Here is a 14,151-nt window from a genome sequence, read left to right on the forward strand (position 1 = left end):
GGTTTGTTTGTGGCTTGCCTTTTCTGCTTCCCCGCGCTGTCCCCGCGGGCAGACTGGTGGGTGCTGGATGGGTGCTCAGCTGCAGGGCCCCATCCTAGTTTGGAAGGAAGGGGCTTAGAAGTCGGTGTCTGGGTCAAATGGGAGTCTTCGATCCTTCCCCCTCTCTCTTCCACGTTCGCGTTCACGCTCGCGCAAACACACACACACATACACACAGGGCCACCCCTTCCTTGGTCCCCCTGACCCCCGCCCCCTACCTCTCTGACTCGCTGTCTTTGACGGCCTGCACAGCGTCCTGGGTGCTGGTCCCTGGGAGCAGCGATCTCGCTGGGGAAGGATTGTCCTTGGGCGTGTTCGTGTTGTGGGGTGGGGGAAGGAGTGACGGGTGGGCTTGATAGGAGGTGGGGAGAGATCTAGAGCTGGAAGGGTCTAAGGTTTGGAGGAGGAGTTTGCACATTAGACCCAAGCCTCCAGGGGGAAGGGGCAAGAAAGGCCCTTCTGCCTAGAGAGGAAAATCTTAAATAAAAAGAAAAGAAAAAGAAAATTTAAAAGAATTTTTTTCAAGAACAAGAACAAATAAGACAGGCTGAAGACATGAACATGTAAAATGTAGTGAAAAAATGAATATTTCGTTTTCTATTTTCCCCCTGGGTCTCTAAAAAGGGGATACTGTAGTAGACCATTAATTTAGAAGTTTTTGTTGTGGTGTTGTTGTTGTTGTTGTTGTTGTTGTTATTGTTGTTGTCGTTGTCTTAAGACAGGCTAGGAGAAATGACCCCATTGCCCCTTTGGGCCCCGAGCCCCAAGCCGCAGGGGCTTAGGGGCATCCGCGGGCGAAACGCGCGGCCGGGCGCGGGGGCGGGCGGCGCGGCACGGAAGGGGTTAAGGCGCTGAGCGCGGAGCCATCTGGCCGGGTTGGCTGGTTATAACCGCGCAGATTATGTTCACGGGACTCAGAGTTGAAGGCTCCTCTCCCTACCGAGCAGCTCCGCGCGCGGCCCCGCGAGAGAGCCCGGCGCAACTACTTTCTTCCCTTTCCTTTCTTTCTTTCTTCTTCTCTTTTTTTCCCCTGCTGGGTAGTGGCGGCGGCGGGGTGGGGGAGACTTTGAATGACCGAGCTCGCGTCCACCTTTCTCTTCATGTCGACGTCCCTGGAAACAGTCACACGGATGCCATGGTTACTTCTGCCACGGTAAGGGGAGGCGGGCACGTTGGGTGGGCAGGTTCGAGGGTGAAGGCGTTAAGTGGGGAGATTTTCCTGTGGACTAGCGAGGGGAGACCCCAACTGCACCCCGCCCCCACCCCCATCGTGTCTCACTCACTCACTTTCCCGGGCTTGTGCCTTCCCCGAAGTTTGCGCTAGGATCTGCCCAGGCCGACGAGGCGCGACCGCAGCCACCCCCTCCCCACCACAAACATACACACACGGACACTCCTCCCCACCTCTTCTCCGGTCCCTCGGCTACCCAAAAAACCGTCCAGTATCTGGGAAAGTGATCAGGTTTAAGGGACCTGGATTGGGAATGGGGGCGGAGGCGAGGGGAAATAGGGACGACGGAAGGGCAGCAAAGGGATTCAGCAGAACCGCCCCCCCAACCCCCAACAAACACACCCGTCTCCTCCTACAAGAGAGGGCTCCCCGCGCATCCTGTAACAAAAGGGGGTGGCAGACGGATCCCGCGCGGGAAAGACGCGAGTGTGCCGCGGCTGTTCCCCAGCACGCGCTCGGTGGCCGGCTCCCCAGAGCTCGGGGTTCCCCGCACGCCTCCCCCTCCCCCGGCCCGGGAGTGGGCTGGGGGAGGGGACTCGGAGCTCACGACCGACGGGGAGGCAGGCTTCCCAGTTTGGGGAGTTGCAACTCCTCGCCTAGCGCGGTGTACCTGTCCTGGAGTACCCTACCTCTTCCGAAAGCTTTTCTTGGCAAAGGCCACGCACCCGGGGTTCGTGGTGGCCAGCGCCCACCCTGTGGCTACCCCACCCTGGGTCTCTGCGTAGATGTTGGAGCTCAGCGCGCAGCCCGCGCATCTGGGACCCCGCGGGGGAGCCGCAGGCACGCTGGCCAGGACGTCCCTGGGGAATTCCTCGCGATTTCTCCAGGCCAGCTCTAGGAATTTGAGGCGGAGGTGTGGGAAGGCTGGGAGACCGGGGACTGGCAGAGCTAGGTTGGAGTCAGAAGGACCCCGGGTGGGCCAAATTACCCCATTGCCCCAAAGCGCTGCTCACACTCTAAATGAGATCTGGGACGCTTGGGAGTTGAAGGTTCGGGAAAGGAGGGGTTAGGGTGGGGGAGGGGACTCTGCTTGTTGCTTTCCAGCATAAGTGGGTGCCCGGCGAGGAGGCGCTGTTGTTTGGGGGGCGGGAGGGGGGGCTGGCTGCTTCGTTCCTCAGCTGCGCTTCAAATGCATGGAGCTGAGAACCTCGTGCTCAACCGGGTGAGGGCTGCCAACCGGTAAGGAGCACCCCCCCCCCCACCCCGCGTGTCTAGAGGTACTCCAGGTGGGTGAAAACCTGGAACTAGACCGCCTCCTTTCGACCTCTGGCGGCGGATGGCAGGTTCAGAGTCAGAGTGGAGGCGCAGCCTGGACGCAGCATGAGCGCTGGGCTCAGAGCTGGAGAGCTGGGACACCCGCGCTGGGGGGACTTGTTTATATGTGAGAAGAGCTGAGGGCGGGAGCTGGGAGGGGTGGCCTAAACGGAGGTGGGTGTCACTCCTGGAGCCTCTTGTTTGTAACTCACCTCTAGAGAATATTCTGGACGACCTGCTTTTTCATAAAGAGATGCCCTCTCCCACCCTCCAGAACAGAGAGCAAGAGAAATATGTAAGCCCTCTGCCCTAAACATCAGGAGGGGAGAAAGTTGTAAGAGAGGGAACTTTGCAATCCCTTCTGTTTTCCTTACACTCAGAAATTCTCCAGCATATTCAGCTTACCCTCTCCAGCCCCCAATTCCTCCCTGACGTGCTGCACAAAGAAAGTTGAGAGGTAGAATTCAGGGGACAAAATGCAACCACCTCTGCCTTGGGCTCAGACACTTAGACCTGGATATGGTGTTGGGAGTTGGGGGGAGACGAAGAGAAAGCAGGCTCTGTGAACAGTGTGGGAGGAAAACACCGGGTCTGCGGGCCTGCAGCAAGGAGTGTGTGAGATTTTGCCTTGGTAAGGACTGGCTTGTAGCTGGAAGTGGAAGACCAGGTTCTGTGTGAATGGGGTCTGCTTTCCTATGGCGGGAGATCCAGGTCCATTAGGTACTCTGTGTGGTCAGGGAGGAGGTTTCTGGAGAGTCTCGGCAGCAGGGTGTGTACTGCAGGTGGTCAGAGAGCCAGAGCTCTCCCCTGTTAGGTGTGCCGTGGAGGTGTATGTTTCTGGGGAGTCTGTTAGATGGGCATATGTGTGACTGGCAGGAGATGAGAGCATGTGGGAACATAGGTGTAGCTAATGAGAAATCTGTGCCTGTGAAGGGTGTCAGAGCAGGAGGAGAGGTACAGTGTGTCGAAGACAGATGGCTTGTGCATGTCTGCACAGACACATGGAGTGGGTGTGGCATGGGAGGGCTGCTGTGTGGAGGAGCAAAAGGTGGACGTGTCTGGAAAGTTGGCCTCCTGAAGATTACCAAAGGGATGTGTGTGGGGGTGGGGTGGGGGAAGACTATCTGGGGAAAAGAGTGTGAACTTTAAGAGTGTGCATGGGGAAATTTGGCTAGGATGGCACTGGGGTAGCCAGGGGATAGGAAAATGGGCTCAGGCACTCATTTTGGAGAAAAAAGGCATTTGCAGAGGAGACTGGGTTGGTTTTTGCCTTCTGCCCCTCTGTACCTCCTCAGAGAGGAAGGAATTGGAGAAGGCTTAGAATGAGGGGTGTACATTTAAGGGGAAAAGTCCTAGGAGCACTAGGTGAGGATCGGGGAGAATGTCTACTTAAGACTGCAGTGAGGGGAGGAATACATTTTGCACGCCTGGGGACAGAGACACGTGTTATATTATGCTGGATGATGGGTTGCTTATTTAATAAAGGAATTCATTGTCACCAGTTAATATTGATTATTAATTAAAATTTATGGAATGCCTACGGGATGCTGAGTCCATTGCTGGGTACTGGGGCATGGCACAGTGCCCTGGAAAAATTCCTTCTTGGACTCAGCTGACTGCTGCAGTTTTGCCAAGAGGAGCGAAGAGAGCTGGATGCTAGTCGAGGTTTCTTCAAGAACTGTAATTCAGTTTCTAGGGATGTTTATGGATCTTGGGGGCCAAAGGGAAGCTGACTTGAAATGTATCTGTGGTTAAGTAAAAATGGGGCATAACGATAGGGATGATGTATGGTTTTAGGCGAGTGAGAGGTGTGACTATTTCTTATAGGAGGTATGGGCCGATGATCGGGGCAGGTGCCACAATTCAGGTCAGAAGGCAGGTCCTGATACAGCGGAGGATTGAGTTTCTGGGAATGTGCAGGTCTCACTAGCAAGAATGAGACTTGATATGTGGAGCTGGTGACAGAGAAGCTGGGATCAGGGAGGATGCGGGTTGAGAGTGTTTGTTCACTTTGATGTTTTCTGGGCTGTGAACATACTGCTAACCCGGTGTGCGTGTATGTGCGTGGGCTTGGGCACACGCACGCGCACAGTGTGAGGCTGAGGTTAAGTGACTGAGAGAAAGCTAGAGCCTGAGGGTTGGAGGCATATATGTCCCGGCCCTCGTGAGGGGTAGGGCATATGTTTTTGCAGGAATTCTTTGTGCCTGAGGAAAGATGAGAATTGTCTTGGATGCTCAGATGTGTATTTTTTTTTAAGTTTTTTTTTTTTAATTTATTTATTTGACAGACAGAGGTCACAAGCAGGCAGAGAGGCAGGCAGAGAGAGAGGAGGAGGAAGCAGGCTCCCTGCTGAGCAGAGAGCCCGATGTGGGGCTCGATCCCAGGACCCTGGGATCATGACCTGAGCCGAAGGCAGAGGCTTTAATCCACTGAGCCACCCAGGCGCCCCTCAGATGTGTATTTTAAGTGTAAAATGTATACCTAGAACAAGAGCTATAGGCTTCCAGGAGCATTTGGGAAGTGAAGGAAAGGTGAAGTCTGGTGGCGTTTGTGCCTTAGGACAGCTAGTGAGGTAACTTCCTCATACCACAAGGAGGGTGGGCTTCTGGCTACACATAGCAGCTTACCTGGACCAGGTCAAAGGGAACCTCATTTATTAGGTTCTAATCACACGAGGGCATATTACGGGGGAGACTTTAGTTGACTCCTGACAGTTTTAAATTTGTGACATCGGAGCTGTCACTTTGAGGTCCTAGCTCCATTTTAGGTAAAGCTCATCCATGTAATAGAGAATTGATAAAGGCTTGAACCATCGGTCTGAAGATCCGGTGGCACATATTTCCAAAGGTGCTGGGAATGCCTTGATTCCGGTTCAGCTGTGCCTCTTTGGAGGCAGGGTGACTTTGGGACAGTGTCCTAATCTCAGTAACGACTCAATAAGGAGAAAAGTTCCCTCTTTTTTTCCCCCTAAGTTTTGAGTGCTTAGGAATACAAAGCTTTACTCAGAGGTGAAGTCTCGTTGAACATGGGCGTTAGCATGCCTGTAAATCATAATAAAAATGGGATCTGCACCCCTTCCCAAGTTGGCAGAATAGTCTTAACACCCACTGCATGTCTACTGCTCCCGCACTGTGCAAAGAGAACTTTCTATAACTGCCTCAATTTACTCAACCCGATAAACCAAGGCAGCCTAGCCTAGATTGCAGCTGATGGGAATCTGTATTCATAAAAGGTCCTTGAATGCTTCCAAAGAAAGGTGATCCCCAGATCCATGTTCTTGATGATCAGAGACATTTGCCTGTTCCTTAACATGAGCTACATAGACCATGACTTTGGAGAAACAAAGGAAATGGCCGCAGTCCTTGGCATATTTGAATAAAAGAGGAGCAAAGTCCAGCTATCCCGGGTTGCTGTGAAGGTCTGTTTTTCTCTAGACCGTGGGTCCTTGGAGGCAAGAGCCTGCCTGGTAAGAGGCTTTGGGTCTGCGGAGTGCTGTGCACCCGACACAGCACACGGTTACAGCACCTTCCCCCAGAGACAGAAACGGAGGCCCAGAGAGGCAAGGGAATCCACTGAAGCCTCCAAGTCCTCCCAGCAGTCAGCACGCGCTGTCAACTCCTGGCTCAGAGTCAGGCTCCCATCTTTGAGTTCAGTGGCCATAAATAGTCAGGAGCTAAGCTATTTCCATGAGGCACTAAACCAATTCTGTTGCTTTTCTTGGCGAGATTGGGCCAATTAAGTTGATTGGAAGAGGTCACTACTGATGGGTCTCACATTCCCCAGGCGGGACAGGCCAGCAGAGTTTAATTACATAACATTTCCCATCCCTGCAATTCCACTCCCAGATGGATCAGATGTTCAGGCCGCTCCACTTCCCCTCTATTCAAGAGCAGCGGCTTCTGCTCCAGGCTCCTCCAGACCTTTTCCTGAGCAGTTACAGGGCTCTGGCCCCAACTGGAGAGAATGTAAATCCTCAAGTTGGCTGAAGTGAGAGAGGGGAGTCAGGCCGACACAGAAGATCTTTAAAACCCACCACCCTGCCTGGAGACTTCACCAGCTGCTGTTTTACTCTTTAATGAGGCAGGCGGTTTCTGGCGGTGGAGATGGTGAACTAATGACCGTTGCTAGGGTTTTAGGTTTAGTTTTATTTAAAATCGGGTCCATTGGAGAGGAACCAAATCTTATACTGGAGACAAGCATAAGCCCCATGTGGTGCTGCTGATAAGGCCTGTGGATGTACTTTGTGCATGGGCAGACGTGTGCAGAGGGAGAAAGGAGCACGGGAGCATGTACACATGTACATGCTGGGGGACACATGAGCTCTAGAGTGGCCCTGGATGGGCAGGTGCCATTTGCAGAGCTCTGTCACGGGTGGGAGGTACATGGCTGCCTGGCTCAGGCATGATACGTGGAGCTGGTGACTCTTGCTTCTTGCTGAAGGGCCAGCTTGTGGGAAAAGTTGGTAGAAGCTTCTTTCAGATCGTTTGTATATAAGGATGGAGATGTGGGAACTTTTAAGAAGTATGAGGCCAGTAGAGATGGTATCTTGCTCTACCCTTGACAGATTGCTATTAAGATCAAGGCTGGGCAAAGATAAACCCTACGGAGAACTCAACTTCAGAACCTATGAAAACCCGTGCAGAGAGCCCAAGGTCATTAAAGCATTTTTTGTTGTTCATCGTTTTCTGTAACTCGGCATTTCATCCTACCTAAAAATGCCAAGGGACTAAAAAAGGCATGCACCTCTGGATAATGAAAATGCATTGGCTGTTTCATGTCCCCATCTATGCCTTGGTCCTTCTCAAGCAGTCTTAACTGGTAACTGCCCGAGGCTGTCTGTGGCTCTCAGCCTCACTCCATATCTCTGAGTATAAGGTTGATTTAGCTGGAGAAAGAACAGATTTTGAAGTGAACTTTGGTGTGGTCTGTTGTGATTGCTCACTTTTTAATAGCATTTGTAGAAAAGACCCAGATCTTTTATGGATTTGTTTAGTCAGGGATTTTTGAAAATCTTAAGGTTCCTTTAAGGTTCATTTAAGGCCAGAGCTGTAGGAGTAAACAATAGCTTACTGATCTCAAAAGATCTCGGACCAATGGGGTGGTATCAGGCAACACTGGGCAGCAGAAAGCCTGCTGACTTGGAGGTAGGGGATCACTCTTGAGACTGTCTCTGTCATTAACTAGCTGTTGTTATGTGCCCCTCGGCATTCTCACTGGGCCTTAATTTACCCATCTGTAAAGGAGGATCTTGATTTAGAAAACCTCCAAGTCCCATTGCAATTCCACCATCCTGGGATTCTGCCGTGGCACCATCCTCCTATACTCTGTGCCTTGCTTAGACTGCATCTTGGCACACCCTTAATGAACTCCTGCTTCTTATCCTTGGGGAATGGCTTAGTCAAAGGCAGAAAGGCATGCAAAGAATTTGCCGTAGTGTTTTGTTTTGGCCAAGAATACTCATGAAGTTGGCTTACCCTTCCCAGTGAACACAGAGTTGAGTGGAGTTGGGTTTGGCATGCGGGTAAGCCCGATGCTTATCAACAGGCTTCTACACGGAGTGCCTTTTAGTGTCAATGTTTCTGATTAAGACAAGTACCCACCCTTAAGATGATTGATGATGATGATGATGGTGATAATGATGATGATGGGGATAGTTAATATCTGAATACTTACTGGGTACCAGGCATTATCACAAATATCACATGGCATTATCTCAATGGCCAGGATAATCTCATTTCCAGATGGGAAGACGGAGGTTACCTGACATTGAGAGATATGGTTACAGTTATACAAATAGCTGTTGAGGCCTTCTATCCTGAAGCCTGTGGCCATCCCAAGTCCATCATCCACCAGTCAGATTGTGTTTTCTTCATGTGCAAGACAAATGTTGAGGCTTTTAGCCACCTGCTGGCAAGCATGTGTCCGATCTGTCTTAGCTCCCATCAGCCCTCCCCCTTCACTTCCCGTTCTGTTGACAAGGGAATCTGCCCTTCCAGAATGGGGGTATTGATTTAAGCCACAATTGCCTCCTTGTAAACTCTATAAGATTGGAGCTGGACATCTGGTTTTGATCCACACGCCCACAAGAGGTGGTAGGTCTCAGCATTCTCGAGTCCTGCGATGAGGGTTGCACGAAATGTAAAAGAGAATCTGCGTGGAGAACATGTGGGTCCTTCAGAATTTGGAAAACGGCCTTCCTAATAGGCTCGCGAACTCCTTCCATTTACACCAGGGTCAAAGTGGTTGTAGATTTCTTGCTGAAAGTTTGGGGTAGGGGTTGCTGCTAATGCCTGGGATCCCCAGGCTCTGTTTGATGCACAGCAGTTGGAGACCCCCCAGCCCTGGCACTTGCCTGCCTCATGCCTATCTCTGAGCAGTACCAGAAGTAGGGAAAACACAAGGATGCTTGGGGGTGCATGTTGCCATCTCTGAAGCCATAACTGTGGAGGCTCTTATTCTTCCTTCCCCCTCCACTGATTTTCCCATCACCACTCTCACTACCTCTTCAAGGCAATTAATGAGAATGACTTTGTTTGGTTGCTGGAAGGTATTTGCAGTGGCAGATAACTGTAGGACACTAACCTAAGGGCCTGTGAGATTGTAGGTGCTTAAAAATATGTGTTCATTTTATTTAGAATACTTTTTTACGTAGGGTGGTGCTTTTTTCTCTATAAGAGGACGTAGCCCTTTCATTATTTATTTATTTATTTATTTATTTATGATAGTCAGGTCCTGGCGATGTACTGCCCCCCTCCTTCTGTTTCTAGGTTCCAGACCCTAGAATTAAAAAATATTCTCCCCCCCACCCCGGGTTCTAAGTTATCCCTTAGGGGATATGTATCACGTTCATAGTCTGGGATTCTTTCCATACCGTGTCTAGCAGGCCTGCTGCTCCTGGTGGCTCATAGGGCTTGTCCCTTGCTTCCACTGGGTTCTGGAGGAAAGTGCAGCTCTGGGAATCACCTGGATGCCAACAAGCATGTCCCACAGTTAGGAAGAAGCCCAGCTCTCCTGACACCTTACTTCTACCTGGAACAGCTTGCCCCATCTCTCCTGGCAAAAGAACTCAAACTAGCTGCATGACCTTGAGCAAGTCACTCTCCTTCCTTAGGTCTCTGTTTCCCCTTGTGGAACAGGAGTGAGCCGGACTCACTAGAAGGCCAAGGGCCCCTGCCAGTTGTGACAGTTCACATCTTCTGTGATTCTGCCGCTCCCTAACCCTCCTTGTGGTCCATGCCTGGGATTTCCAGGTATCCGTACTGGCCTGCAGGACTTATGTGCAGAGATGTGGAGGGGGTGGAGGAGGAAATTAAGTTATGTGATGCCAGATAAGTTATTGAACATACGGATGAGTGTATGTTTATAGTGTTGAAGAAGCAAGCTTGCCAGATTTGTGGCAGATCTTGGATTGGAAGTTGGGAGCGTAGGGAGAGGTTTATATGGAATAAAACCGTCTGTGGGTAGCAGAATTCAGTAAGCTAAATCCGAAGGATCCTAAGCTCTGAGGAAGAAGGCCAGACTCCGCCCTAAACTCCAGCAGAGATGAACTGTGCAATTTTGGGGGGGGGGTCCCTGAACCCCACACCAGGTTTCACTTTGCTCAGGTTTTAAGTGAGATCACTGAGGACTACTACCTTTGGTGATCCCTAAAGTCTTTCCTTCCTCACCCTTTATAGTGGAAATCCGGAATTAGCAGAAGAACCTGGATGGCTGGATCCATAAGGGGATATGCCTTAAATGTAAAGGGAAATGTCCCTTGATTATAAGATATCGTGAATGGCAGAAATATAAATCTGTTCTTGAATTTAAGATGGCCCTGGAGGATATGTTCTGTCTTTAGAATGTCCTCCCCTCCTTCTTCACCAAGGATATGAAAATTATCCTTCACATCTTTGCTTCACCATTACCTTCTCTGGAAAGCCTCCCTGCATTCCCCCAAAGAGCCCGCCTCTCGCTCCCCAGCCTCCCTGTGTTATAGCACTTAACAGCCCAGGTTTTATTTGCATTCCTACCTTTCACTAGAATGCGAGCTCTGCGAAGAAAGGATCTGGACTTTTCATCTTCGTGTCCCCCAACACCTTGAGCAGTGTCTGCTACAGAAATGTGTTGGGAATGCGTGCATGACAGGTCATCCGGGAGGCCAGACTGTGCAATGCTAAGAGCCGGGCTCAGAGAATGACGCGCCTGGCCAAGGGTCCGGGGCTGTGTTCTCTATGTCTCCTTTGGGCCTGTCCCAAGGCTGAGGTCATGATGCTCACTGTCTCTTCACTGGGAAAGGCTTTTCCTGCTCCCCTCCTAGACTCCCCACCCCATGTCTTCCTCTGCCAAGCTCATCTGCAAATTTGGGCTCTTGGTCACAGGTGAGTTGGGTGTCACTGCCTACAAATGAAGGCAATCCTTCTCTAGACACTTGGAAAATATATGTGCAAAGGTTATTTGAGAAACACCGCTTAGTATTGGGCCCTGTGCTAGCTGTTGGAGAAGATGCAGGTGAATGCCTTGCCCCTGACCTTGAGGATACAGGAGCTGGTGAGGGAGTCGGGTGCCCTATCATTGCCCTCCAGGGGAGGAGCAGTGTGAGCACAGAACAGCACATGCCGGGCTCCTGCCCGGAGTGTTGTTTTTTAGTGTGAATGATGACTGGGAATCCTCTTGGTCAGGAGCAGTCATGCCTTCTGCAGGGCAGTGGCTCTCTTCATCCCTGAGTTCCTGATGCTTCATAGAGCCTGGGCCTGTGATTCTTCACGGGAAGAGTTTGTGGCAGGTGCGTGTGTCCAGGTGTTGGGGCTGGGTAGATGTGTAAGTGCATGTGCTCGCAGGTGTGCTTTTCAGAAGTCTTCTGGCTCCCGGGTCGGCCCGCACAGACAGGGGTGGTGCATCTATTGGAGAAGCTCACTGCTTCTCCTGACAGTCTCCAAGCCTAGCTCCTGGCACTGTGGCCACTTCTGACACAGGGACAGACTGCCATCTACTGTCCACTTCTGTCCGCTGAGTCCCTCCCGCTCAGTGAGAACCTCAGCATTTTTTTTTCATATCCTGTTTTCAACTGGTCCAGATACCACTAGACAGCAGATCCTTACTAATGCTTTCTTTGGATTTTATAAGGGTCCTTTAAAAAACAACAACAACAACCTAACATATCTGTTGGATGTTTCTCTTAACCACTAAACAAAAGTGTTACTTTAAGAGGGCCTCTGGCCTCACCTGTCACTTCTCAGCCACCATGCTGGGTACCCTGGGGACCGCCAAGGTCTGAAAGGCAGGGACCCTGCTTTCAAGAACCTTGCAGTCTGTTTGGGAGTCTGGGACCGATTGCAGACTAATAGACCAGAGGGGGTGGGGGTGGTTGAGGGGGCAGGATATGTTTGGTAAGCGGCACGTAAGTGGCAGGGATCTCAGGGGCTTTGAGAGTCTGGAGGAAGGAGGAGTCCTTGTAGACTGGGCTGATCAGAAAGAAATGTGGAGCAGCATGACCCACCGGGTCTGCTGTAACCACTCCAGGGGTCAGCAAGAGCATCCTGAGGGAGCCCTCTGTGTCGTGGCACAGGACTGAAAGTTCTGAGACCTACAGGGCCACCATGTGCCCTGGGGCTGTTGGGCTTGCTGGGCCTCCCATCCCATCCCTAATCCTGCCCCCCATGCCACTCTTGCATGCAGTGGGAGGTGGCTCCTGGGTCCAGCCTGTCAGGAAGCAGCAGCGCCAGAGTCCCACTTGGATCCTGTGCAAGGAGGGGCACCTCGAGATGTGGCCCTGTCTGTCCTGGTGGGCCCCCACATAGTGCGAGAGACCACACTTCCCAGGGGAGTCGTGGGGGCAGCACGAACACAAAGGCCAGGGGGTAAATAGCTTCTTGAGTCGTCTGCCCTGTTTCTCCCCCAACTCCTCTCCTGGACCTTCCTTCTGAAGATCCATCCACTCCCAGTGCCTGAGTCAAAGATAGCGCCCCCCACCCGAAAACCTGTGTTGGTCCCCTAGCTTTGGTCACAGGTCCAGTGTGGGAGTCCGTCACGCTAGAATCCAGGCTTCGCTTTAATGAAGTTGTTGTTGTTGTTTCTAACTCTGCACGCATTTTCCATGGTTGTGGATTAAAATGGGAAAAAGTTGTTTTCATCACTTTCACCCTCATACTCTTTTCTCTCTGTCTTAGCATTTAAATGGTCACCAAGGAAACGTTCAATTCGTTTCATGTTCTTGTATCTCAGAGTGTGTGTGTGTGTGTGTGTGTGTGTGTGTGTGGAATAAGAGAGAAAGATATTTTAGATTGTGGTCTATTAGCAAGTCTAGGAAATCAAGTTGAATGTGGTTGGGTTACTGGCAGAGAGACCTCAGCTTGTCACTCTAGTCCTCCGACGTTCCCTTTTTCCTTTTTGGCTCTTGTATGAATCGGGAATATGTCTTCCCAGCGCCCCCTTCGGTGTTTACATCTCCTTTTGGGGGCTGCTGTATAAAGTTACCGTCTGTCTGCTGCAAGTCTCCTGAGTCATTTGGGGGACCACTCGACAGAGGCCCCGTCCAGGATAGAGCCATTCGAGAAGGTCCGATTTTTTACTAAAATGGGAAAAAAATATGAGGGGGTTGGAAAAGGATTCCGGTTGCTTTTCGTGTGCTTTCCTGGGGCACGGGCATGTCTGAGACTCTTGTCCAAAGAGAAACAGTGAGCAGGGGCTACAGTAGAGATAGAAAAGAAATTTCCTCTGAGAGCAGTTCCAAGCCAAACAACTCCGGGAAATAGCGGGGAGGCTTTCTGCCGGCGTGTGATGTGATTTGTGAGCATCCGTGAGAGCAGGAGGGATGGGGGGAGAGAGTTCCAGGTGAGGAAGCAGGTGGGAAGAGGCCACAAGGTGAGAAGAGCAGTTAGAACTGAAAGAAGCCCGAGTAGGTGGTGCACAGGGCAGCCTGGGACGAGGGGCACAGAGAGGTGTGCAGGAGGCAGGAGCCGATGGGGGCTCCCTTTTCCCCCAAGGGTGATGGGGCACTACTGAAGACTTGGGGTCAGCCCTGGAGAGGCCACCGTTAGGCTTTGGCTCCAAAGAGGAGGATCACTCTGGCTCTTAATTTATAGCTACAGTGAAAGAATGACTGTTGCTTGGACCGATGGAAGACTGAATGAGTGAGGGAACACGTGAATGAAAGACAGAGCGGGAGCGTCAGGCCTGATGTGGGCTCTGGCTACTCTGACTTGTGCTGGCTGGGGGAGAGAATGCCGGTCCTGGAAGGGATTGCGGGGGTGGGGGTGGGGGGACACACACAAACAGAGTGGCTTTGACTGCAGGGGAACAAAAACTAGGCTTAGGAACTCATAATGCTCAGAATTTAGGATGGTTGGCAGGGTTTCTTTTTGTACGTATTTCCTTCGGATTTTTGTTTCATTGACAAGAAAGAAAGTGGCCTTTGGAGTGGCACCCCTGAAAATATGGAACTGTGACCCCAGAGGGGGCCGCTTGCACAGACCTTTTCCCAGGCGCAAAATGGAATGTGAATAGATGCTAAGGTTTGTGGGTCCCAGAGTCCTGAAGATCAGATCCACCTGTAGATGATTCTTATGGCTGTGTGTGTGCATGTGTGTTTCAGAGTCTCCTGAAAATACCCCAATCCACAGAACCTCTTTGCCAGTATTGAATCTGT

General features: G+C 51.3%; 1 protein-coding gene across 1 annotated transcript in view; it reads left to right on the forward strand.

The window, feature by feature from the left end:
* Window positions 1–907: 907 nt before the first annotated feature.
* The window catches only part of NTF3 (neurotrophin 3), a 66,949-nt gene continuing 53,705 nt past the window's right edge, over window positions 908–14,151 (forward strand). The window contains exon 1 of the mRNA XM_059184571.1: window positions 908–1,192. Within this exon, the coding sequence (XP_059040554.1) occupies window positions 941–1,192 (252 nt within the window). The 5' untranslated portion in view covers window positions 908–940. The remainder of the gene's footprint in view (window positions 1,193–14,151) is intronic.

This window comes from Mustela lutreola, chromosome 8 (genome assembly GCF_030435805.1).
Source record: "Mustela lutreola isolate mMusLut2 chromosome 8, mMusLut2.pri, whole genome shotgun sequence".
Lineage (NCBI taxonomy): Eukaryota > Metazoa > Chordata > Mammalia > Carnivora > Mustelidae > Mustela > Mustela lutreola.